This window comes from Geotrypetes seraphini, chromosome 19, assembly GCF_902459505.1.
Source record: "Geotrypetes seraphini chromosome 19, aGeoSer1.1, whole genome shotgun sequence".
In the NCBI taxonomy this organism is placed as follows: Eukaryota; Metazoa; Chordata; class Amphibia; order Gymnophiona; family Dermophiidae; genus Geotrypetes; species Geotrypetes seraphini.
The window spans coordinates 32,744,969-32,771,411 of record NC_047102.1 but is presented as its reverse complement, the minus strand read 5'-3'; the positions used below and the strand labels follow the sequence as shown (position 1 = coordinate 32,771,411).

At 42.4% G+C, this 26,443-nt stretch overlaps 2 protein-coding genes across 2 annotated transcripts in view; both read left to right on the top strand.

Moving 5' to 3' along the window:
• LOC117352133 overlaps positions 1-26,443 on the top strand; it is a 1,164,809-nt gene that overhangs the window by 735,778 nt on the left and 402,588 nt on the right. The window lies entirely within an intron of this gene.
• LOC117352124 (mucin-2-like) overlaps positions 1-26,443 on the top strand; it is an 87,251-nt gene that overhangs the window by 31,687 nt on the left and 29,121 nt on the right. The window contains exons 9-14 of the mRNA XM_033928268.1: positions 1,720-1,772; positions 3,454-3,554; positions 8,008-8,159; positions 17,662-17,800; positions 21,106-21,216; positions 24,366-24,545. Of these exons, the coding sequence (XP_033784159.1) occupies positions 1,720-1,772; positions 3,454-3,554; positions 8,008-8,159; positions 17,662-17,800; positions 21,106-21,216; positions 24,366-24,545 (736 nt within the window). The remainder of the gene's footprint in view (positions 1-1,719; positions 1,773-3,453; positions 3,555-8,007; positions 8,160-17,661; positions 17,801-21,105; positions 21,217-24,365; positions 24,546-26,443) is intronic.

Sequence of the window (26,443 nt, the reverse complement as noted above, 5' to 3'; positions counted from 1 at the left end):
GAACCCACAACCTCAAGGCTGTAGCTCTAACCACTGTGCCACACACTCCCATGTGGAGAAATGCAAAAGTGATGCACATTAGGAAGAGTAATTTAACTCATTATTACTTAGGAGTCTAGCACCCCCCACCCCCAAATAATATCTAGGTATCATTGTGACAATATGCTGAAATCTTTTGCCCAGTGTGCGGTGGCAGCCATAAAAGCAAACAGGGTGCTAGGAATTAGTATAAAAGGGGTGGTAGATAAGACCAAGAATATTACAGTGCCTCTGCATTGCTCCATGGTGTGACCTAACTTTGAGTACTGAATTCAGTTCTGGTTGCCATATCTCGAAAAGGATCAATAAAGGGCAACCAAGATGATAAAGAGGATGGACTCATGTAAGGAAAGGCTACAGAGGTTAGGACTCTTCAGCTTGGAAAAGTCTTGAGTGGTACAGAATGGGTAAAACGGAATCCATTTTTTACTCTTTCCAAAAAGTACAAAGACTAGGGGACACCCAATGAAGTTACATAGTAATACTTTTAAAACAAATAGAAGGAAGTATTTATTTATTCAGTGAATTGTGAAGCTCTGGAACTCGTTGCCAGAGGATGCGGTTACAGTGATTAGCATATTTAGGTTTAAAAAAAAATTTGGACAAGTTCCTGGAAGAAAAGTCCATCATCTGCTATTGAGGTAGACATGGGAGAAGCCATTCCTTGCCCTGGGATTGGTAACATGGAATATTGCTACCATTTGAATTTCTGCCAGGTGCTTGTGACCTAGATTGGCTACTGTTCGAAGCAGGATAATTGGCTAGATGGACCATTGGTCTAATCCAGCATGGCTATTCTTATATTCCCTAGGTTTCAGCTTCTTATACCAACTCCCTTTATGGGGTCATCAGCAGGAATGCATATGTGTGTGTCTGTTTTTAATCTGGAGAGCAGCAAATTACATACAATTGGTTCAAACCACAGAATGTCCAGAATTTATTATTTGTTGGTAACTGAAAGCAGTGACAGGTTTGGAAATGACATCCCTACCCCCTCCCCATGATCCAAGTCCCTTCTTCCAGCCTCCCTCCCTCCTTCCAAGTGGTCTAGTAGGACTCTGTTGAGGATGGAGTCATGCCTATTCACATCTACCAAAAGCAAATGGCCATTGCTCTTGCCCACCAGACCCCCGCTTGACCAGTGAAGGGGACCATGGGGATGATGAGAGGGAAAATTTTCATTTTGTAATGTCTCCTACAGTAAAATATAATGTCCAAAGAGTCAGACTTTACCAGTCTTTTACCACCAAAAAGCACAATAACAACATTTACACATTCTCGAGATTTGTATCCTTCTTCAATGGCTGTTGAAATCTTGAACTTTTGCCTTAAAATGTCATGGGATGAATGTGCAGTTACCCACATCTTTATCATATTATTATATTCTGAAAGCAGTGCATGAAACCACAGAAAAATGGTTCTAGAGCAGGTTATTCTCAACGCTGTCCTCGGAACACAAATAGCCAGTCAGGTTTTCAGGATACCCAGAATGAATTGCATGAGATTAGTTTGCCTGCCCTGCCCTCCTGAAAATTTGACTAGCTAGGTGTTTCCAAGGACTGGATTGAGAACCCTTGTTCTAGAATGATATTGATAATGCACATTACAGTGTATCTCCAAGCATTGATATATCTAGAATATTCAGTTTATTCACATATTATTCTCTCATCTTTTATTCAGCAAATGCAACAAAGGAATGCTGCACTGCATTGGAAAGAGGATCCAAAAGAATGGTATGTGTTATTCCATGTTTCTTTTTCTAGAGATTTCACTAACTCATGTTATGACCGGTATCTGTTACAGCTACAGCAGCATTATAGTAGCACCGAACTGTCCGTCTGTGAAGGAGGTCTGTATATCATATCAATGTAAATATATATGCCATTCCCACTTTCCAAATTGATTTACAGTTCCTCTTCCGTGCCCTGTAGATCCTACAATTGTGTGGCTTTAACATAAAACTATTCCCCCTGCTTTTCTTCCTACTCTGTCTTTCCTGAACAGATTATAGCCCGGTATAACTACATCCCAGTCATGGTTCTCCGTGAACCATGTTCCCGTGATCGCCACTATATCCAAACCCTCTTCTTCCATCACAGCTTCTAGATCCAGAATGTTGTTTCCCATACTTCAAGCATTAGTATATACTGCTTTCCAGACATTGCCCCCTTTTCCCATCCGTGTAGAGGTATTCAGTGATTTACTTACCCGAAGGCTTATACTCACCCAGGAGCTTTGATCACCCTGCTCCATCACTTCTAGTTTAAAGCCCTCTTCAGTAGATTAGCCAGCCTGCCGGCAAAGACACTTCTTCCCTTCTTTGATAGATGGATACCATCCCTGCTCAGCAGCCCTTGGAAAATCATCCCATGGTCCAGGAGGCTAAATGCTCTCAACGACACCATCCACATAGCCATGCATTCATGTCCAGGATGTGTGCTTCTCTGACTTGGCCCTTACCCTTGACAGGGAGGATGGATGAGAATACCACCTGCGCACCTGACTGTTTCACTTCTCTCCCAGAGCCACAAAGTCACTTTTGATATGTTTGCAGGGATACCTGGCAGTATCATTAGTGCCAATGTGGATGAGCCGCATCGGATAATAGTCATCAGGCTTGATGAGTCTCTGCAATCTTTCCATAACATCTTGGATTTTGGCACCAGGCAGACAGCATATCTCCCGGGTTATCATGTCTGGCCTGCAGATGGATGCTTCTTTACCCCCCACAGAAGGGAATCAGAAACCACCACTACCTTACGCCTCCTAGTGGTCATGGATCCAGCAATTTTTGGGATTTCAAGCTTTGGTCCTTCCTCTTCCTCGGATGCTCTCATCTCCTCTACTTTCAGGGCAGCATACCGGTTCTTCAGTTCAAGGGCGGGTGGAGTTGCAGTACCAATCTTGCAGGTTTCCATAATCTGAGTCCAGCTGTCTTCCCTCAGCACAGCCTCTTCTTCCCCACTGCTGGAAATCTTTGACACCTCATGAACCATTTCATCGATGGGCCTCTCATTCTCACAGATGCTTCTCAGTCTTGCCACATCCTCTCTCAGTTCCTTTATTTCCTTCACGAGGGATTCAAGCTGAAGACAGCTGGCACATGGAAACACTCCCTCTGCTTGGGTAATGTTTTCTGTCTGTACAGAGACAGAACGTATAACCTGAGCAGCAGGCGTGAAACAAAAATGTTGAAAATTCTTTGCATAAGTGCCAACATTTACACTTGCTTTATAAGTAATCGTGCTTAAATGTTGGCAGCAAATAAAGGAATGTAGACAAACCAGTTGTCGTTATAAAATACTATCTTAGCACATAGATGTTTGGTGCCCAGCTTTCAGCACCCTTTATAGAATTGCTCTCTCTCTCTCTTATGCTTGCTATTGGCTTAGTTTGCCTTCTTTTTACTTTCAGAATGCCCTGAACCTATGTTCTATGTTGACTGTTCTCTACTCCCCATGGGTACCACCGGTTCAGAATGTCAGGGGACTTGCGAAAGCTCTGCCACAGACTGCGTAAGTTTGTATCATGGGTCTGGATGTGACGGATGGCTGAGTGGGTTGAAGGGAAGTCGGGAAGTGAAGAATTGAAATTTAAAAATCAAAAGGGACAAATTTTGAAACAAAACACATAATAAATTTAGCAGCACTGAAGATCAATGATCTTTCCTTGCTTAAATTGATTGGACAGAAACAATTTCCCCACTTCCAAGAGTTAAATTAATTGGACAGAAACCAGAAACTTTTCTACCTTCAAAAGTTCAATGCTGATTAACCAGAGACCAGTCACTTTTCCCGCCTTTGAGAGTCTAAGAACACAGATCTACCATATAGTAATCCCATGAAGTAAGCTACAGCATGATGGGTGAATTGTCGGTCAAGCAAACTCAGTCGAGGCACTACCTGAAACTTTGCAAGAACTGTGGCACCTGCTGTAGAAGCTTAAAAGAACATTAAATAACAAAAGACTAGCCATACTGGTCTATCTAGCCCAGTATCTTGCTTTCTACAGGAACCTGGCATAATCCTCCCAAATAGCAAAATTCCACGCTACCAATCCCAGGGATAAATGGTGGCTTTCCACATGTCTGTCTTAATAGCAATCAGTGGCATAGTAAGGTGGGGGGGCAAGGGGGGAAGTCCACCCCTTCTCTCTGCCCTCTGCCCCAGTGTTGTGCGTTCGTGCACCACTTCCCTTCCCCCGTACTTCTGTAACGTTCCTTGTGTGAGCAGCAACCCCCAAGCTGCTCTTGCATCAGCTCTTCCTCTGATGTCACTTCTTGGATCCATGCCTAGGAAGTGATGTTAGAGGAAGAGCTTGGGTGTTGCTGCTCCCACCAGGAATGTTACAGAGGTATGAGGGAAGGGGAGTGGCATGCACACAGCAGGAGAGGGTGGGGAAGGAGTGTGTAGGAGTGGAGGATGGATAAAAGGGAAGGGGAGGGGCGTACCCACCCCAGGCACCTTTCAACCTCACTATGCCACTGATAGCAATTTAGACTTTTCCTTCAGAAACTTGTCCAAACTTTCTTTAAATCAGATGCACTACCTGGTGTTACCACCTCCTCCAGCAACAAGTTCCTCAGCTTAAGCTGTTAAATGAAAAAGGGGAAAGGATTTGAGAAATCACCTTTCTGTGATGCAATCAAAGCAATTTAATTTACTGTCCCTAAGGGGTTCACAATTTTTTTTTTTTTGGATACCTGGGTCAATGGAGATGAAGGGGCTCATTTTCAAAACACAAAGTATCATAGGTTTCTATGGTATTTTGTGTGTCTAAATGCTTTGAAAATGAGCCCCTAAGTGAGCTGCAATGGGAATTGATCCCTTTTGCCAGGCCACTGCTTGAACCATTAGACTAATCCTCCTTCCAGCAGAAGCTCAAAATCACAACCTCAGCAAGACTTTGGGCAAGTGTTGCTATATAATCTAATCTAATCTAATCTAATCTTCATTTTATAGACCGAATCTACTCCCTAAGGAGCTCGACTCGGTTTACAGTTTGTTAAAAAATGAAACATAAGTAAAAACTGTGGGATAAAAACAGAAATTGGTTAGATTAGATGGATGGAAAAAGTTAGAAAGAAGTATGTTGAATTGCTTAAAATTACTATACGACAGCTAAAATCAGATTAACTATTGTGAAAACAACCATGCTGTATGTACCACTGGAGCACTTAAAAAAATAGGAGACAATATTAACATGTAACTTCAGAGTGTCCTCTAGTCCTGGTAATTTTTGAAAAAGTACAGTAGACTCAGTTAACTGGCACCCAAAGGGATTGATAGATGCCGGATAAATGTTGTTTCTGGTTGCTTGAGAGTTACTATTAAAAATAGGCCTAACTAATACTATACTCCATATAATGCCATACCATAAACTGTTCCAGACAAACTACTGGACATGTGGTAGGCAAAGCGTGGGTGTACTCAGGTGGGTTCACGGAAGTTTCGCCCCCCACATTTCGCCCCCAGCAATTCGCCCCTCACATTTCGCCCCCGCACATTTCGCCCCCCGGATGTTTCGCCCCCACACATTTCGCCCCCACACATTTCGCCCCCTGGATGTTTCGCCCCCACACATTTCGCCCCCACACATTTCACCCCCACATTTCGCCCCCCCACATTTTGCCCCCACATTTCGCCCCCACACATTTCGCCCCCGTCTCGGAGCGCAAATCCTTACCTCGGAGCGCAAATCAGTCCAGCTACTGTTGTGAGCGCGAGAGAAGCCAAGGGGGATCGAGGCTTCTGGAGAGATGCAATCAACTGCAGCATTAGACAGCTGTATTAGAGAAGGGTGGGATGTGTGTGCTGAACACGGCTACTTTCCCCTCCCCCCATACACGCCAGTGATTATCCAAGCAGGAGCACCTGGCCAAAGCGAGACAGCGTCCCGCGAGAGCTGTGCGTGAGCGAAGCCTAGGGGGGGTAGGTCAGTCCAGCTACTGTTGTGAGCGCGAGCGAAGCCAAGGGGGGGTAGGGAGTCGAAGTCTGGGGATGAAGGGGGATCGCGCACTTGGGCCAGAGCGAGACAGCGGAAAGGGAACATGAGCTGTGCGCGAGCGAAGCCAAGGGGGGGTAGGTCAGTCCAGCTACTGTTGTGAGCGCGAGAGAAGCCAAGGGGGGGTAGGGAGTCGAAGTTTGGGGATGAAGGGGGATCGGGGCTTGGGCCAGAGCTCCGTGCTATGTGTGTCATGCACACATGGAACGTTAAACATTGTGTGGCAAGCATGGCATGAGGGATTGTAGCAAGGCAGGAAACTAACTGCAACAACTCCAAATCTGCTCTGGCCTTGGGCCCGATCCCCCTTCATCCCCAGACTTCGACTCCCTACCCCCCCTTGGCTTCGCTCGCGCACAGCTCATGTTCCCTTTCGGCCCAAGCCCCGATCCCCCTTCATCCCCAGGCTTCGACTCCCTACCCCCCCTTGGCTTCGCTCGCGCACAGCTCATGTTCCCTTTCGGCCCAAGCCCCGATCCCCCTTCATCCCTTTCCGCTGTCTCGCTCTGGCCTTGGGCCCGATCCCCCTTCATCCCCAGACTTCGACTCCCTACCCCCCTTGGCTTCGCTCGCGCACAGCTCATGTTCCCTTTCGGCCCAAGCCCCGATCCCCCTTCATCCCTTTCCGCTGTCTCGCTCTGGCCTTGGGCCCGATCCCCCTTCATCCCCAGGCTTCGACTCCCTACCCCCCCTTGGCTTCGCTCGCGCTCAGCTCATGTTCCCTTTCGGCCCAAGCCCCGATCCCCCTTCATCCCCAGGCTTCGACTCCCTACCCCCCCTTGGCTTCGCTCGCGCACAGCTCATGTTCCCTTTCCGCTGTCTCGCTCTGGCCCAAGCCCCGATCCCCCTTCATCCCTTTCCGCTGTCTCGCTCTGGCCTTCGACTCCCTCCCCCCCTTGGCTTCGCTCGCGCACAGCTCTCGCGGGACGCTGTCTCGCTTTGGCCAAGCCTCGATCCCCCTTGGCTTCTCTCGCGCTCACAACTCCCTCCCCCCCTTGGCTTCGCTCGCGCACAGCTCTCGCGGGACGCTGTCTCGCTTTGGCCAAGCCTCGATCCCCCTTGGCTTCTCTCGCGCTCACAACAGTAGCTGGACTGATTTGCGCTCCGAGGTAAGGATTTGCGCTCCGAGACGGGGGCGAAATGTGTGGGGGCGAAATGTGGGGGCGAAATGTGTGGGGGCGAAATGTATGGGGGCGAAACATCCGGGGGGCGAAATGTGTGGGGGCGAAATGTGTGGGGGCGAAATGTGTCTGGGGCGAAATGTGGGGGGCGAAATGTGAGGGGCGAATTGCTGGGGGCGAAATGTGGGGGGCGAACCTTCCGGATCCCACTCAGGTGTGGAGTACCAAGTTTACACTTAAATTTCTACCAGAAATTGATTTTATTTTCATTTTTATTTAAAGTATTATAGTATTTCTTTGATTTTTTTTTTTTTTTTTGTATGCTGGTTGCTTGAGAGTTTTGGTTGCTTGAGTTCGGTTAACAGAGAGTCTGCTGTATACAATTGATTCAGGTTTACCTGCTCTACTCTACTCATGATTTTGTCGACCCCTATTGAATTCCTCCTCAGCCTTTACTTTTCCAAGCTGAAGAGTCCTAACTTCTTAAGCTTTTCCTTGTATGAGAGGAATTCCATCTCTTTAATCATGTTGATCACTCTTTGAACCTTTTCTAATTCTTCTATATTTTTTCTAAGATACAGTGAGAATTGCACACAATACTTAAGGTGATACAGAGGCATTATAAGATTGACTCATAAATGTTTAGTACATTTGATGAGGATATTTTTTACTCAGGGACATAAAATTTCATTTTGACTGGTGACCTTCACACTATTTATATCTTCTCATGTTCCGCAGATATTATATGCTCACTGAACTATTATAAAATAAGCACAATATATGCACCAATGTGCCTTCATAAGCATGCTATCATAAAATGACCCTCTTTGTCTTCTTCCAATAGTACAGCGCAGAGTGTATCTCTGGATGTGTTTGCCCTAAGGGACTAGTGACTGATAGCAGTGGTGACTGCATCCCTGAGGAAGAGTGCCCATGCATGCATAATCAGGTCTACCACAAGTCTGGCAGCAAGATCAAGGTTGGCTGCAATACCTGGTGAGGACTTTTCCCTTCTATTACTCTCCAATCACTTTGATAAACAACATCTGACATATGTCAAGGTCAAAGTATGTAGAGCAAGCATGTCAAACTTAAAGGCTGACACGAGCCAAATAAACAAGGTTTATGTTTATGTGGGCCACAAAAACGTCACAATCCCACATAAGGACAGAAATGTTTCTTTAAGTATTTTAGACCATTGTTATAGAACAAATTTGTTATAGAACAAACTTCCCCCACACAGTATCTTACTGACTCATGCTGCATTCAGGCATATCATCTAGGGCTTCTGGGCTGCAGTCCATTTCATTCTCCTCAGAGATATCCCTCTACTTCTATAGGAGACTCCTCACTCTCTGAAGCTGGGTACAGGCTTACCTCTGGAGCAGCGTTTGGCCAGCCCTGCTCATGGAGCTTTTCCCTTCCAATTTGCCTCTGGAAAGCAAAGTTTTATCAGCATGGCAGTGCTGTGGGACTGGAGGTTTCTTAGCAGAAGGCAGTAAGACAGAGCTCCTAGCCTTCAGTTCCCTGTTCTGTGAGGAACATCCTTCCCTCCAGGTTCCTGATTGCCTGTGTGTGTTCTCAGCTGACCTTGATTTATAAGAACATAAGAACTGCCATCTCCGGATCAGACCTTCGGTCCATCAAGTCCGGCAATCCGCACACGCAGAGGCCCAGCCAGGCGTACACCTGGCATAATTCTAGTCACCCATATCCTTCTATGCCTCTCATAAGGAGATGTGCATCTAGTTTGCTTTTGAATCCTAGAACGGTGGATTCCGCAACAACCTCCTCCGGGATAGCATTCCAGGCGTCCACCACCCACTGCGCGAAGCAGAACTTCCTGATATCTGTCCTGGACTTGTCCCCACTCTGCTTCAATCCATGTCCTCTTGTTCATATTACATTGGACCTTGTAAATAATTTTTTTTCCTGCTCTATCTTGTCGATTCCTTTCAGTATTTTGAAAGTCTCAATCATATCCCCTCGCAGTCTCCTTTTCTCAAGGGAGAACAATCCCAGTCTCTTAAGTCGTTCCTCGTATTCCAAGTTCTCTATGGGAGTATCTGACATTTGATCTGATGGCAACGGCATGCAACAAAAAAAATGCCTCTTTTTTCAGCCGAAGGTATGAGACCAGAAGTGCAGCACTGTACACCCTGTTGCAATCATGGTCGAAGTCCAGACTGCCATATGTTTCCTCCATAACCCCTGATAGGCCTGGTAATCCTTTGCATAGCATCTCACCCAGGGAGGGTGATCCTCTTGGCCCCAGATTGGCCCAGGCATCCTTGGTATGCAGATCTAGTACACCTACAAGTGGATGAATGTCTCCAACATCAGGTGTATTTGAATTTGCTCACATATAGGCCATTGCTCTAAAAGATCTGGGTTGCTTTGGCCTTACAGCATGGCTCTTGAGTGCATGGCACTAGCCAAGAAAGAATATTCAGAAATGGTTATTACCACCCTACTGAAGGACAAGAAACTATGTTTAATGTGGAAAAATGCAAGGTAATGCATTTGGGCAGAAAGAACAAGGAGCACGAGTATAGAATGTCAGGTACAACTCTGGGAAAGAGCGAACAAGAAAAGGACCTGGGGGTACTGATAGATAGGACCCTGAAACCATTGGCACAATGCGCGGCAGCAGCAAAGAAAGCAAATAGAATGTTGAATCACAAGTAGGGAATCACAAGTAGATCGGAGAGGGTCATAGTGCCGCTTTATAGAGCAATGGTCAGACCAATGGTCTAACAATGGTCTCCCTAACTAAAGAAGGATATAAAACTGCTGGAGAGGATGCAGAGGCGAGCAACGAAGCTAGTTAAAGGTATGGAGAACTTGAACTACAGAGAACGACTTAAAAAACTGGGACTATTCTCCCTTGAGAAGAGGAGACTGCGAGGAGATCTGATTGAGACTTTTAAAATAATAAAAGGAATCGACAAGATAGAGCAGGATAAAAAGTTATTTACGATGTCAAATGTGACCAGGACAAGAGGTCATGGACTGAAGCTGAGGGGGGACACCTTCATGCAGCGGGTGGTGGACACCTGGAATGCTCTCCTGGTGGAGGTTGCTGCAGAACCCACCGTTCTAGGATTTAAGGGCAAGTTAAATGCACATCTCCTCAAAAGATGCATAGAAGGATACGGATGACTAAGTTTTCGCCAGGTTACACCTTGCTGGGCCTCTGCGTGAGCGGATCGCTGGACTTGATGGACCTAAGGTCTGATTCGCAGATGGCAGTTCTTATGTTCTAACACATGGTTCATAAGTAGGAGTAAGAAGAGATTCAGAATTCAGCTATAAAGCACAGACATTCACCTCACTAATATGTAGAGTGCATTGGAGAAGTTGTCTACCTAGGTCTACTATAGAGAATTATAAGGAACAGTTAGATATTTATGATAAGATTGGAGGTGAGGTTAAGAAGAAATATAACAAAATAATTGGAAAGTCATCCTCTAATACAAAGGAACTCTTCTTGGTAGTTCAACAATTGATGTCTAATCCTCCTGTTGTTAAGAATAGTGACTGTGCAATTTCCTGTCAAGGATTTGCACAGAGTTTTCGTGACAAAGTTGTTAATATTGTATTTCTTTTTCATAATTGTTGTTTACCACAGGAAAAGTTTTATCTGGTATCAGAGAATGAAAAATGGGAAACCTTTGAGCCGTTAAGATAAGAACAATTATTGAGTGTGTTTAATAGAGTGAAAAACTCCCATAGTAAACTTGATGTTTTGCATCCATCAATTCTGAAATCATTGAAGGATCCATTTGCAGATGTCTATTTGAGGATTATTAATGGTTCATTAAAGGAAGACTGTTTACCAGATAGATTGAAGACAGCTTTAGCTTTACAGTTGATTAAGAACAAGGACTATGACATCGATATAGACCAGTCTCTTCCCTCCCTTTTCTTGCTAAAGTGATAGAAAGAGCAGTGTTTACTCAATTATTATAGCTTCGTATTTGGAAATGAATAATATACTGGTTAAAAATCTGTTCGGTTTCCGTGCCTATCATGATATTGAAACCCTTCTTAATTCTCTTCTTGGTTCTGTGAAAATGGATTTTGACAAGGGTAAATGTTGCCTTTCAGTGATACTAGTTGTATCAGCAGCTTTTGAAACAATCAACCATGATATTTTATTGAATAGGCTGAAAGAGATAGGTATGGAAGTTACTGTTTTAACATGGTTTCGATCATTTTTCTCTAACAGGAGTTTTTGTGTTACATGGGATAATCGGAGATCATCTGAGTTTGGATGTTCAATTGGTGTGCCACAAGGTTCATGTTTTTTATGCTATTTTATTTAACATTATTATGTTACCGTTATGTTTAGAAGTCCAATTCAGGCTGTATGCAAATGATGTGCAGTATTTTGTAGAAAAAGGTAATTCTATAAAGGAGTGGTTTGACATGCTGCATTTGTGCTTAGCAACAGCCGACCAGTGGATAAGAGGGATTAAGCTTAAATTAAATATTGCTAAAACACAAATTCTCCTGCTGGCCCCTTTTCAGTCAGACGATATCCTGGTCAACGTGATTGTTGGGGATGTGGTTATCCCTACTTTGTCATGTGCTAGGAATTTAGGGGTAATGCTGGATGGATTTTGGATTAACTAAAAAAAACAAACAAACAAACTTTAAAAGTTATATAATCTGTTTTTGCTAAACTTAGAATAGTACAGAATGTTAGTTTTTTAACTAGTGAGAACTTTCGTACTGTTGTCCAAAGTACAATTGGTCCACTGTTCGACTATTGGTATGGATTGTATATTGGAATGTTGAAACATTTGATGAAAGCATTACAAGCCCTTCAAAATGCAACTTCATGCTAATCATTATAATAATAATAATAATAACTTTATTTTTCTATACCGCCATAGTCAGGCGACTTCTAGGCGGTTCACATTGAAAGAAGGCTGGACAGTCAGCGAATAATGAGGAGCCTAAAATAGAAAAGTTACATAAACAAGTTACATACTAATTTAAGTTCCATGGGTAAAGGATACATGAAAAATTGGAGCTCCCTGAGAGATTGAATTGTTACACTGATTGCCTATTGAGTATAGAATTAGTTTTAAGATCCTGTTGTTAATTTATAAGATCTTGATAGGTGACATCTCAGTAATATTAGCCTCAAATATGAAGATTTGTCAACTGACCGTCAAGCATTAAAATCTGTCCAAGATCCACTAATTATTGTTCCTTCAGTTCAAATGATACGGCTGGAAAAGTATCGGTCAACCATTTTTTGTGTTCCTTGAATGCATTGCATTAGAATTGCTGAAAATTCAATCTATGAAAGATTTTTAGAAAAGGTCTAAAGATTTATCTATTTCAGCAATATTTTAGAGCTAGGAAAATATGAGATTTTAAATGGTGATTTTGATATTTGAACTGATTTGCGTTTTGTACGTGTATTGTTACTTATTATGTATGTGCATTTATACTCTGCTTTGAATTTTATGAGTGGAATAGAAATACATGAAATCAATCATTCAAACAATTATAATTGTTTAATTACAAAACTTATAAACACTGACATATAAACATATAAACAACAGATTTGGAAGGAAAAACATGACAAACTGATTGGAGAAGATGTCTGTTTATACCTATACCGAAGAAAGGTGTAGCAACTACAGAACAATTGCATTAATTCCAGACACCAGCAAAATATTGCTGAAAATAATACAATGAAGGCTACAATCATATATTGAGCAAGAACTACCTGAAGTTCAGGCTGGTTTCAGAAAAGGTCAAGGAACAAGAGATATTATTGCCAATGTTAGGTGGATATTTGAAGAGCAAAGAATACCAAAACCCCCTATACTTTTGCTTCTTCAACTACATCAAAACGTTTGACTGTGTGGATCACGATAAACTATGGAGAACTCTAGCACAAATGGGAATACCCAAACACATTACTCAGCTGATAAAGAGCCTCTACAAAAATCAAGAAGCTGCAGTGAGAACAGAATATGGCAACACTGATTGGTTTACAATAAAGCGTGACGTCGGGCAAAGATGCATCTTGTCATCTCACCTGCTCAACCTTTGCAGTGAACCCATCTTCAGAAAAGCAAATTTGGAAGAAGAGAGCATTGATTTCAAAGTTTGTGACCAAAATATAAACAACCTGTGCTATGCAGAAGATACAATGCTCATCACCAATGGCAAAGAAGACATGCTATATTTATTGAGAAAAGTCAAAGCTGAAAGTAATAATATGGGATTAGAACTAAACAAGATCATGAACAGGGAAAATTAATATTTTGAACTTGAAGATACTAAAATAGAAGTTGTCCTGGGCTCTTTTGTAAACAAGAAGCAACTGGCAGGGAAGAAATACTCCACAGAACAGCACTGGGTTGGTCTTCAATGAAGGCTCTTGACAAAGTATTCAAAGACAAGGAAATAACACTCCAAATGAAGATCAGACTTGTCCACACACTCATTTTCTCAGTGGTCAATTACGGATGCGAAAGCTGGACACTATGGAAACAAGAAAGAAAGTAGATCGACTCTTTTGAGTTTTGGTGCTGGAGAAGAATTTAATGTGGTCCGTGGACTGCCAGAAAAACTAACAAATTGATTCTGGAAGAGATCAAACCAGCTATGTCACTTGAAGCCCAAATGATGAAGTTATGACTGTCTTATGTTGGTCACACTGTCAGAAGAGAAAGTTCATAGGAGAAGGACATTATGTTTGGGAAGATCGAAGGAACCAGGCAAAGAGGGTGATCTGCAATCAGATGGCTGGACATTGAAAACAGCATGGGGATGATGCTGGAGGACCTTACCAGACTAGCACAAAACTTGATCAAGCCGCTAGGACTCGAGCACGAGTTGATGGCACTAACTAACTAGCCATAAACACTGAAGCATCTTGATAGAATGACACAGATTTTTTTTTTTTTTTTTTTTTTTAGTATGTCATAATTACCAATCCAGAACAACAATGAATAGATCTGGTCTGTGGGAAAATTTTCATGTTGTATCTTTTCCAGTGTCATTTATGAGAATGTATGCTTTATTCAGCTGAGTTGCGGCAGCTACATTGGTAACCAGTGATTTTTAGGGATCAATATAAAATGATATCCATTGTTCATAAAACCTTGTATCATCCAATACTATCTTATTTTAAACAGATAATGAGTGTTTATCATCCAAATAGATCATTAAGATCAGAAACACTATGTTGGTGGATGTAGTTGTGCAGCCAAAGTATGCTGACACAAGAGGGTCCACTTTCTGTTTTGCAGGGTTGAAAATGTGGAATAGTCTATCGTGTCAGTTGGAGATGTGTGCAGACAGAGTTGGGTTCAAAAAACTTTGAAAATATTTTTATTACAGTAGAACTTGTATTATGCACAGTATAATAAGGAGGGGACTGATGTAATCATAAGAACATAAGAAGTGCCATCTCCGGATCAGACCTACGGTCCATCAAGTCTGGCGATCTGCACACGCGGAGGCCCTCCCAGGTGTACACCTGGCATAATTTGTAGTCACCCATATCCTTCTATGCCCCTCATAAGGAGATGTGCATCTAGTTTGCTTTTAAATCCTAGGAAGGTCGATTCCGCAATAACCTCGTCGGGGAGAGCATTCCAGGTGTCCACCACTCTCTGCGTGAAGCAGAACTTCCTGATATTTGTCCTGAACTTGTCTCCCCTCAGCTTCATCCCGTGTCCTCTTGTCCATGTCAAATCGGACAATGTAAATTGTTTTTTCTGCTCTATTTTGTCGATTCCTTTCAGTATTTTGAAGGTCTCGATCATATCCCCTCGCAGTCTCTTCTTCTCAAGGGAGAACAATCCCAGTCTCATAAGTCGATCCTCGTATTCCAGTTTCTCCATACCCATTACTAGCTTTGTTGCTCGCCTCTGCACTCTCTCCAGCAGTTTTATATCCTTCTTTAGGTTGGGAGACCAATTTTGGACGCAGTATTCCAAGTGGGGTCTGACCCTTGCTCTATAAAGCGGCAGTATAACTTTCTCCGATCTACTCGTGATTCCTTTCTTTATCATGCCCAACATTCTATTTGCTTTCTTTGCTGCTGCCGCACATTGTGCTGATGGCTTCAGGGTCCTATCTATCAGTACACCCAGGTCCTTTTCTTGTTCGCTCTTACCCAAAGTTGCACCTGACATTCTATACTCGTGTTCCTTATTCTTACTGCCTAAATGCATTACTTTGCATTTCTCCATGTTGAACTTCGTCTGCCATTTCTCTGCCCATTTCTCTAACTGACACAAGTCGCTCTGGAGTTCCTCGCTATCCTCCTGTGATCTGATTGCCCGGCATAGCTTTGTGTCGTCTGCAAAGTTGATGATCTCACTGGATGTTCCTTCTTCCAGGTCATTGATATAAATATTAAATAGGATCGGCCCAAGTACCAAGCCCTGGGGTACACCACTAGTCACTTTCTCCCAGTCAGAGAACTTCCTATTTATGCCCACTCTCTGCTTTCTGTTTTCCATCCATTTGCCTATCCATCTTTGTATATCTCCCTCTATTCCATGGCTTATAGTTTCCTGAGAAGTCTTTCGTGTGGAACTTTGTCGAACGCTTTCTGGAAGTCCAAGTATGTCCAAAAGCAACTTTGATGTCCGTGTATTTTACTCTTATGAATATTGATGTTGAAACTGTTTAGTTTTATACAGTATATAAATTTTAAAATAAATAAATATTTTGTCATTATGGGAGGAATGTTGGGGTATGTGCATGAATGCACAATGGTTAACGTGTGTACAACGGTTTGTGCTCATGCACACTCTCAGGAGAGAAAGTGTGCACTAGTATTCAGCAAATGGAAAAACACAAACCCCCCAATTCTGTATATGGCACCTTATGTGGTGTGTGCAAATCAGGGCACACAGCCAATTTATGTACACAGCCTAATTAGCACCAATAATTGGCAATTCACATTTCGTAACTGACAATTAGAAGTTATGCACACAATGTGGTAGGCGCATGTCAGTTCTAGCGTGTGAATTTGAATAGGGGGCATAGCCAGGGGAGGTGTAAGGGTGGATCTTAGGCACTCCTAAAATGTATGCACACTGTTATAGAATATGCTTGATGCGGGTATTTAGGCTTGGCTTTCCTTAGCCAAAATGGGTGTGCCTAAAAGTTATGACATGCTCTGGCGCTTGGTGCGATTCTATAAGGCGCATGTACCTTTTATAGAATTCACTAATCGGTGCCATTTCCTATGTCATTGTAAATGACAGCTCACCCAAAATGGGAGCTAAGATCCTCGAGATTACAAATCTCTATGGCTCAAATAGAGAGAAAAAAAACCCTCACTGGTAGTCAATGCACTCAATGCGAATGATCAGACATACCTAAAAACTTTCAATCGTAGGTCAAAAAACCTTCAGAGGCTGATTCTCTAAGCAGCATCTGATGCTGTAGGTGCCTAGAAAGTGTCACGGCCAGGCGCTGCTTACAGAATCGCAGCTACCGGAAATGTAAGCCAGGCTTTTCCAGTCTACATTTCTTCCATCTAGGGCCCTTGTAGAATCACAGCTAGCAGTGCCTAGTGGCACCAAAATCTGGTGCTGCCCCTAAACATGTGCAGTTCCAGGCTTCGGCAGTCCTAGGCACTATGGATTCAGGCGCCAGTCCCCAGAGGGTGCCTAGCAGCAACTTATTTTTTAAAATCCATTTTTAATTGTTTTTTATGGTGTGATCAATTATTGTGCCACTTAAAACGAATTAAAACACATAAGTTAGGTACCGTAGGCTCAATTCAGGTGTCTTTTTTGAAAATCCAGCCCTCAGTCACCTAAAAAGCCTAACTATAACATAGCTGAGGGTTAGGGCTCAGTATACCAACAATATGTCTTATGCTGGATAGTCCCTTCTGAGGAAGCTTTCAATAGCGAAACAGATGGCTCCATCAAGTGCCAGCAGATAAGCCTCCTTGTGTGCATAACAGCATCTAACATGATAGAGTAATATTTAATACAATCAGATTTCCTTTGATGGTTATGAAGTATTCACAGCACGACTGAAGGCTTTTTGACCGACGATTAAAAGTTGTTCATTCGTATTGAGTTCAAGAACTGCTCAAGGTCTTTTTCCTCCAGGTTTGTAATCTAGTCTTAGCTCTCATTTTGGGTGGATTACATTTGGCTATTGGTTTGGGAGTTTTAACTTCCATCTAGTGTGTGCAAATGAAAGTTTCAAGTTTATTTCAGTTTGATATATCGCTTAAAACAATCCTAAGCGGTTTACATTAAAAAAATTCATCTAAAACCTGGGGAGCTAACACGAACAAGTATGATAACAAGGGAGACAACATAGGATACATAAGGAAGACGGCAAAGGTTTCATCATCTTATAAAATGGGGAAGGGAAAAAGCAAAGAGGAGGGTGAATTAGTAGTGAAAACTTTTGCATGTATGGTAATACTAGATGGATAGGATCTATTAACAGAGAAATCCTTTTCACTTTGCCTATCTCACAGTGTGTGTGGAAAGAAAAAATGGGAATGCTCAGACTTCCTGTGTCACGGCACATGCAGTGTGTATGGAGATGGCCATCACATAACCTTCGACAAGAAGCGCTTTGATTTCAGTGGAGCTTGCAGCTATGTCCTGGTTCAGGTATCTGATTTTGCACCTCTAATTTCACAAGCTTCTTTCCAACTGCCACAACAATTTAAGGGTCAAAATCTACCATTTTGGGCTTCCTAAGGATATTCTTTCTTTACAATTAGAAGGTTATATTTAATAAAATTCTCTTTGTCTTTCAGTTGTGTCAATTATGTGACTATTAAGTATCAATTATACAACTATAAAGGACGTTACGGCCCCAATTCTATACATGAGGCCTATAAAATAGATGCTGAGGAACCTGGCGCATGGCGGCAGTCAATCTTCAGATAGGTGCTATTTATAGAATCACGCCAAGCAATAACTAAATTGGACTTAAGTGCCAGTAGGTGTCAAAATCTTAGGTGCCCCCTATTTATGCCATGGTTTTCTTGGCCTAAATCCAACACGCCTAAGGTCCGCCCATGACCTGCCCTTAACCATGACCACTTTCTGGTAGACGCCTTGGGCTAGGCACCTACCTGAAATCGATAGGCGTCCAGCGATCTTGGCGCCTATCAAGTAATTTTAATTCAAGCCAATTAAGCTTATCAGCGCCGATTAAGCTAATTAAATATTTTTGTTAGGTGCCTAAATCAGTTAGGCACACCAATTTAGGTGTCTAACTTTAAACATCTGGGCCTCTGTTAATTCATAATTCTTTTTTTAAGTGTAATCACAATTAGAAGAATTAATAATTTCCGAATGCAACATACTAGCTGTTTTACAAGTACTATTTATGCTTTAAACATTATTATCCTGGCATATAGATGTCTTTACAGCCCAAATGTTTAAACTGACATTTCAGAAAAGGTTGGGGCAAAGATGTCTAGAATGTAAAATGACTAGAACTACTGGAGGTGCATCTGGATGGTATGGGGGAATGTCACAAGTGGTGTGGTATCATTGACGTCTGTCCCTGACGTACATCCAATACAAGATGAACAGTTGGCACTTAGACCACTTTTAGGACAAATAAGGTCCGCTGAGGCATGTACAGTAGAATTAAATACAAATGCACATTCGACCCGCTCTTCACTTATCTTGGCACCAAGACCTGGAACAAACCTTCCAACTGACATCAGGATGGAAACATTCTACAACAGATTCTGAAGAAAATTAAAAACTCTCTTCTTTGAAAGCATGCACACTACAGACAGCTAACTTGAAATACCTAGTATCACTAAATCCCATTCTCAAGTGTTATACCAGTGCAGTCCTCAATCCTCCCTTCCCTATTACTCCGTTCATAACTCTGTCCTCCTCAGACTGATATAATGTAGCATATACGTTCCATTATTCCTTATATTGTAAGTTGCCTTGAACCTATTTAGGCATAGCATGTCTCTGAAATAATCTAATTTAATCTAATCTAAACCTTAGGTTTGTATACCGCATCATCTCTACATTCGTAAAACTCGACACGGTTAACAAGAGTTAGGGTAGAAAGGAACTCCAGTGGAGGAAAGAGGCAAAATGAGGAGAAAAATTTAGAAGGCTAGAATGACCAGAGAGGGAGGAGGAGTTACGTTTTCGAGAATAACCAGGTTTTCAGATGTTTACGGAAGAGTTGGAGGGAGCTCAGATTCCTAAGAGGGGAGGTAAGGTTGTTCCAGAGCTCAGTGATTCTGAAAGGGAGGGAGGAGCCATGTTTTCCTACAAGGGAAATGCCTTTTAGAGAGGAAAAGGAAAGTTTCAGTTTTTGGGTGGATCTGGTGGAATTGGGGTTAGATTAGATTCGAATGTATATGTGCTGAATAAAGGAAAGGAGAAGACTGAGAGACAAATATTCTGAGGGGTTTTATGGAGTAGGAGCCATCAAATGGCCTGCCTTAAAATAAGAACATAAGAATACTGGGTCAGACCAATAGTCCATCTAACTCAGTATCCTGTCTCCACAGTGGCCAATCTAGGTCACAAATACCTGGCAGAAACCCAAACCGTAGCAATATTCAATGCTACCGATCCCAAGGCAAGCAGTGGTTTCCCCCATGTCTGAACTCCCTAAATATGCAAAATGAATATACTATAGCTTGTGTTTAACTTAAACCTCCCCCCCTCCCCTGATCTAAAACCTCCTTATCAAAGACATCTCTCTGATCCAAATTCCAACCTGACTTGTCCAACTTGAACTCTTCACCCATTGATGCCTTCTAATATCTACCAAGGGTTTTCTGGGTGGTTAGTGGTGAGAGCAGGATTGATCTCTAGTTGCCCCTCTGTCAGCATCCAGCTTCAAAATGGGTCTAAAATTCCCTTTGTGGTAGTCTTGTGATACTACTTCTAGTGATCAAGCTGTCAAATAAGGGAGCATGAATTATGAAATCTGTAGGTAAAATAACGTCAAACTTTCTTTGCCCTACATGAGTAACAGTTTCTGCTTAGCATGTGCTTTTATCCAGAATGTCTGTATGCATTCCTTGGGGGTACAGTTTAGAATTATATGAATATTACAAAATATGCAGATATATGGATAATTTGGTTTTGTAGAACTTTTATTTTGAAGTCATTTGAATACAAAAAATGTACACAGTCCACATCATTGGGGAGAAAACGAGTTAAACACAAGACATTGCTGAAGAAATTAGATAACGTGTGTCTGCAAGTTAGCGTACTATTAAGGCCAATCCCAATAGATCAAACCCTACCATCTCAAGCCTCTTCTTCTAAAAGGAACCTCTCAATTGAGTTGGATATAAAAACATCTATTTTGCATTACTATGGGCTCCATTTACTAAGCTGCGTTAGGGCTTTAATGCGCGGAATAGCACATGCTACAATGCCGCTCATGCTAGACGCTAACACCAGCATTGAGCTGGCATAGTTCTATATTAACTGTATTTATTTTCTCATGCTCAATAAAAATGAGTAGTAATAAAACAATTCAATAGAATATTTTTCAGAATCTTCAAAACAAAAAACTTCATCACATCACTGTTGGACCTAGGCTTCCATCAAATAGTCCCCTCACCAAGTCACGCAACGAGCCACATCCTAGACTTAATTGTTACTCCAAACGATGCATCGCTCAGCACAGGCACTCGCAGCTGCTCCATCAAACCAGTACCCTGGTCTGATCACCATCTGATCATATTCAATCACACCTATGCAACAAAATAACTATCAACCAGGAAGCAAACCTAAACTAAGATAATATGCAACAACAATGCATATGGGCGCCTTTCCAACTTAGCAGATATATTAAAACCCAATTCTAAATCCACCTGCTGAATACCAGTATCCATCCAGCTTAGCAGGGGCATCTCCGGGCCTGTTAAACCCCAGAATTTATTTCCTGTTTTTTCTCTCTTTTACAGGATCTGTGTGATAGACACCAAAACCATTCCACCTTCAGTATTGTGACTGAAAACATTGTCTGTGGCATCACACCTAGAATATGCTCCAAGATTATCCGAATTGTCCTCGGGGTAATTATCACCTTATTGTCCTTGGTACCACTTGGACCCTCCATTACTGGAAAAGTCTAAGATTGACAGAGGGCGTCTAGTCAGAAAGGCACATGGACGCATATGAATTGCCTATTTAATACCGTAGAAGCATCAAATCACAAAACCTGCATTTCTATCCTCAGACTGGGAGATAAGGCTGAAATTTAGCCAATGTTACCAGTGCCCCAAATTGTCAATCATAACATCAAAGTGCAAATTTAACTTTTTGTTAAATTCACAATGAACACAGTAGCAAAAGCAAAAGTTACAATGTGCATTTTGATCCTATGATTGACAATTGTCAAGAGCAGGTTTTGTGGTTTGACTTCTTCATCCTATCTAAGGTATTGTTTATAGCAGAGAATTTTATAAAGACAACATATGACAAGTGCCTTTATAAAATAGCCTCCTTGAAAACTCCTGCATAAAGTCACTCTTGCTCCAAGGCAGGTATAATTACGAATGTGTATGTGCTCGTAAGACATATGTTAAAGAGTCCAGAGAAGAATAACAAAAATGGTTAAGGGACTGGAGGAGTTGCTGTACAATGAGAGGCTAGAGAAACTGGGCCTCTTCTCCCTTGAAATGAGGAGACTGAGAGGGGACATGATCGAAACATTCAAGATATCGAAGGGTGGAGAGAACGAGAGGGCACTCTCTAAAGTTAAAAGGGGATAGATTCCATACAAACGTAAAGAAGTTCTTCTTCACCCAGAAAGTGATAGAAATCTGAAACGCTCTTCCAGAGGCTGTTATAGGGGGAAACCAGAACGTACGCAGGTAAGGCTAGACTCAAATAGGGCACTGGTCTTTGACCTAAGGGCCGCCGCATGAGCAGACTGCAGAGCACGATGGACCACTTGTCTGACCCAGCAGCGGCAATTCTTATGTTCTTTGTTAACCAAAGCAAAAGACTTGTGGAGAGTTGATGTCCAAGATGAAGGCTTTATTGGAACAACTTGATAATCCACATGAAAATGGCTAGGACTAATACACTGGAAACATTTGGACCCAACATGGTCTGTGTTTTGACACTATTGTCTTCCTCAGGGGTCCTATGGATAGAAATATGTAGTGAGTGGATATGAAATAATATGTAGTGTAATATTAGGTATGTAAGGGTGAGATGAAGTTAGATCCAAGTGACAACAAATTTTGGAAGGTATTGAAGGTATTAATGTGACTGATGCCGTCATACATAATTGTGCAAGGAGACAAGTGATCTTTGTAATAAGAAAAAGCTTAATGATCCCCTTGCACAATTATGTATGACGACACCAGTCACTAATACCTTCAATACCTTTGTTGTCACTTGGATCTAACTTCATCTCACCCTTACATACACTACACCACTGAGTATATCTAGGCAGTTTACATAGATAGAAATTTCAAAATAAGAAGGGAGGAAAGAAAAGATGGTATGGAAAAACAGAGAGGTAGAGTGGGGAGGAAATACAATAATTGATTGGAAAGAGGAGGAGAGGAGAACGGGGCAAGGAAGAAAAAGGAGGCTGCTATTCTAGGTTGAATCCTGGTAGAAAACAAAACAAAAAAAAGTGAGAAAGGAAACAGGAACATCTGAGAATAATAGGAGGCCAAGTTGAAGCATCATTCAACAAGAAAGTATTTAAAGCTGCTTTAGATCTATCTTTGGAAGTTTTGAGGCAAAGGGAAGAGGATAAGGCATTCCAGGCCCATATCTTACTCTAACTGCTAGATTTGTGGTAGAAGGTGTGAGCCCACCAAAAACCTACTGTATCATCATATAAGTGATATCTGCAGGCATAAGGGCTATTGGTGTGGTGTACAGTTGGATACAGTAGTTGGTTACTGGGTTTGGAGGGCTCACCATACAGTATAAAGGGGTAATGGTGAGATGTGTGCCTGGGCCTTTTTTCGTAAAGTTCATTGTAGTGCTCTCTGAGGTGCCCCACTGTTCTGCTGGGAGGTCTATGTGGCAAATCTACTACAAAGCTGGCCCATCCTGCATGCCGATGGCTAGTTTGGTGTGGTTTTCTTTTGGATGTGTTCAACAGTTATTAGTTGTTCCCTCATTTCAACCATTTTTCCTCGACTTTCATAGGAATTCTTCATTCTCTGTCATGGCTTCCACCCTCTGGAACTCTCTGCCGCTTTATATCCATTTAGAAAAATCAATTGTGACTTTTAAGATGCAATTAAAGGCATACTATTTCTCCTTGGCTTTCTGTTCTTAATTTTCTTTCTCTGCAATTTGCAGCAGGCAACCTATTCTGTTCTGGTATTCCTGTCTTTATCTCATCTTATTTAGTGTGGGCAAAAATAACTTAATTTTTAAATCCCCCAACACATTGTTTATTCCACCCTCTCCCCAATCTTTTGGTTTTATTGTAACCTACCGATTCTTTCCTCTCCTCATGTTTCTATGGTTGCTTGACTGTTTTGTTTGAACTTTGTGTTTTGTCTAATTTTCGTCTCCTACCCTATTTTATTTTTTACTTTTTGTTTTCTTTTTTATTCATTTTACATTTTATTGTAAACCGCGTAGATTTACCTTGGTTTTATATTTGCGGTATATTGAATAAATTGAACTTTAACTTTTCAAAAATGGTTCAAAAACATAAATGCATGTCTGAAAAATGGCCATTTCCCAAAAAAAACAAGATAGGCATTTTGCAGTTTTGAAAATGAGCATGTTTGTTACTGGGTTTTTGTGTATCTTCCGCCAAATGTCCAAACTCAGATTTGGACATCATATCAAATATGGCCCTCCACACCAAAGGTCAAGACATGATCAACAAGGATGAAATCAGATGTGAAATCTATAGAGACTAGAGTCAAAATAACCACCTTACTTCACTGTGCAAAGCAGGTAGACAGGTCTGGCTTGGTTCCCAATTCTGTCCTAGAGGACCACCAGCCAGTCGGGTTTGCAGGAAAACCCTAGTGAATATGCATGAGAGAAATTTGCATATAATGGAGGTGACAGGCATGCAAATCTGCCCTATGCATATTCATTAGGGCTATCCTGAAAACCTGACTGGCAGGTGGTCCTGAAAATATCTGCAATATTGAATGTACACTGTGGGGAAAGAAAATGCATTTTTTATTTGATTATTCCAAAGAGGTTTTTTCTTCCTTTTTTCTAGAATACACAGTTGAAACTTTATAGTGGAAAATATGAGATGCAGGAAAGCGTACATGGCATGAACATCCCTTTCAGAATATATCCTTGGGGACTTTATATAATAATTGAGGCCAGCAATGGCCTAATGCTGATTTGGGACAAAAAGACCACTATATATATTAAACTGGATTCGTACTTTCGGGTAAGTCGTGCATTTCTCTCAGAGCTTCATATAACCATTTAAGAAGCAATGACAGTGGATATGATTACAATTGGTCTAATGGGTCAGTTGGTCTAAATAAAAGAGGAGATGGGATACTGATGCAAAAAAAAACAATGCTATTTTGTAAGAAAAAAAACTGCAGCAGGATACAGGTCTTAGTCCTTTTGATTTTCAGAAATTAAAGATGAGCACACAAATTTTGTGGAAGTAGTTAATTTTGCAAACTTATATACAGTATATGAGTGAAGAACGTTAATATGAGGAAAGTTTGTCAACATTGTTCTTAGTGCCATAGTAAGTGGGGGCATGGGGGGTGGACCGCTCTGAGTGCCATCTTGGCAGGGGCTGCGGCACCTTTCCTCCCTGCTCCCCCAGTCCTTCCCTGCCACATGAGCACCTTACCTTGCGCCACCCCCACTCCCACCCCGGGCCTCTAATGCTTCACCGGTGTGAGCAGCAGCTTGAACTTACTGCTAGCGCCAGCATCAGCTCACCCCCTTTGAAGTCACTTCCTGTTCATGGGACCAGGAAGTGAGAGCTGAGGCCGGCCCAGGCAGCAGGTTGGAGAAGTTAAAGAGGTACGAGGGAAGGTAAGGTGTGAGCACATGACGGGAGAGGCGGGAAAGGATCAGGGTCACCACCGCCCTGGGCGCTTCCCTCCTTCACTATGCCACTGATTGTTCTACAAGTGTAGATTGTGGGCAATACTACCCCTAACTGGGTCTTTAATACACCTCCTTAGATCTTAAAGTCTCAAATTCTGAATGATGACTTCTTATTTATGTATTCCACCGAAGCTCCTCAGTGAGCCACACTTAAACTCTCAACCAGGAAATTCTTTTTCACTGAAAGGGTGGTTGATCGCTGGAATAGTCTTCCACTTCAGGTGATTGAGGCCAGCAGCTTGCCTGATTTTAAGGCCAAATGGGATAGACACATGGGATCTATTCACAGAGAAAGGTAGGGGAGGGTCATTGGGGTGGGCAGACTAGATGGGCCGTGGCCCTTATTTGCTGTCTATTTCTATGTTTCTAACAAGAGAGCCTGTGTGGTGACTATCCTCATCAGAGCTTAGAGATCACTGTTTTCTCTGTATCTAATTTATTTTTATAAAGTTTATTTTATGCAATCCAGTGCTTATTCTTAAAATCAGTTTTATAAATATATTCATAAATTGAAACTTAGCTTAAGAATCTTTGCTGTTTCATTCCCCACCGATGCATTTCATTCTTCTTCAGGGCGGGGAAAGTACAGAAATGTTCAAGCTGCCGGCATGATTTTGGTTGGCTTAAGCTAAATGCTGACAGCTTGAACATTTCTGTACTTTCCCTGACCCTGAAGAAGAATGAAACACGCAGATGCTCAAGGCCCAGTTCAGCAAGCAGCACGATCTTCGGGCACCGGCATCTCCTGTGGGTTGGTGCTGTGTGCCGGTGCTACATTGGGGGTAATTCTTCAGTTTGGGCAGGCGGGGGATGCTGGCTCGCACGGGGGGGGGGGGGGAGGGCCAGCATTCATAAGGGGGGGCGATGCCGGTTCATGGGGGGCAGCATTTGCGGGCAGGGGGTGATGCCGGTTTGCGTGGGGAGGGGGAGAAGTGGAAGCGTACCAGTGGCCTTGGGGGTGCGGGGGTCTTTTGGGGATGTGGTGGGGTGGAGCAGCGCCAGTGGCCAGGGGGGGGGGGAGAGGAGTTGGAACCAATCAAGCGAGTTTCCCTTACTTCCTATGGGGAAACTCACTTTGATATAGGAGTAATTTGGTTTATGAGCATGCTTCAGGAACGAATTATGAGAAGGCTACAAAAGAAACCCGCCAGGACGTTTGAAAAAAAAACAACAACAATGCCCTATTGGGCAGGAAAAGCAAATAGAATCAAA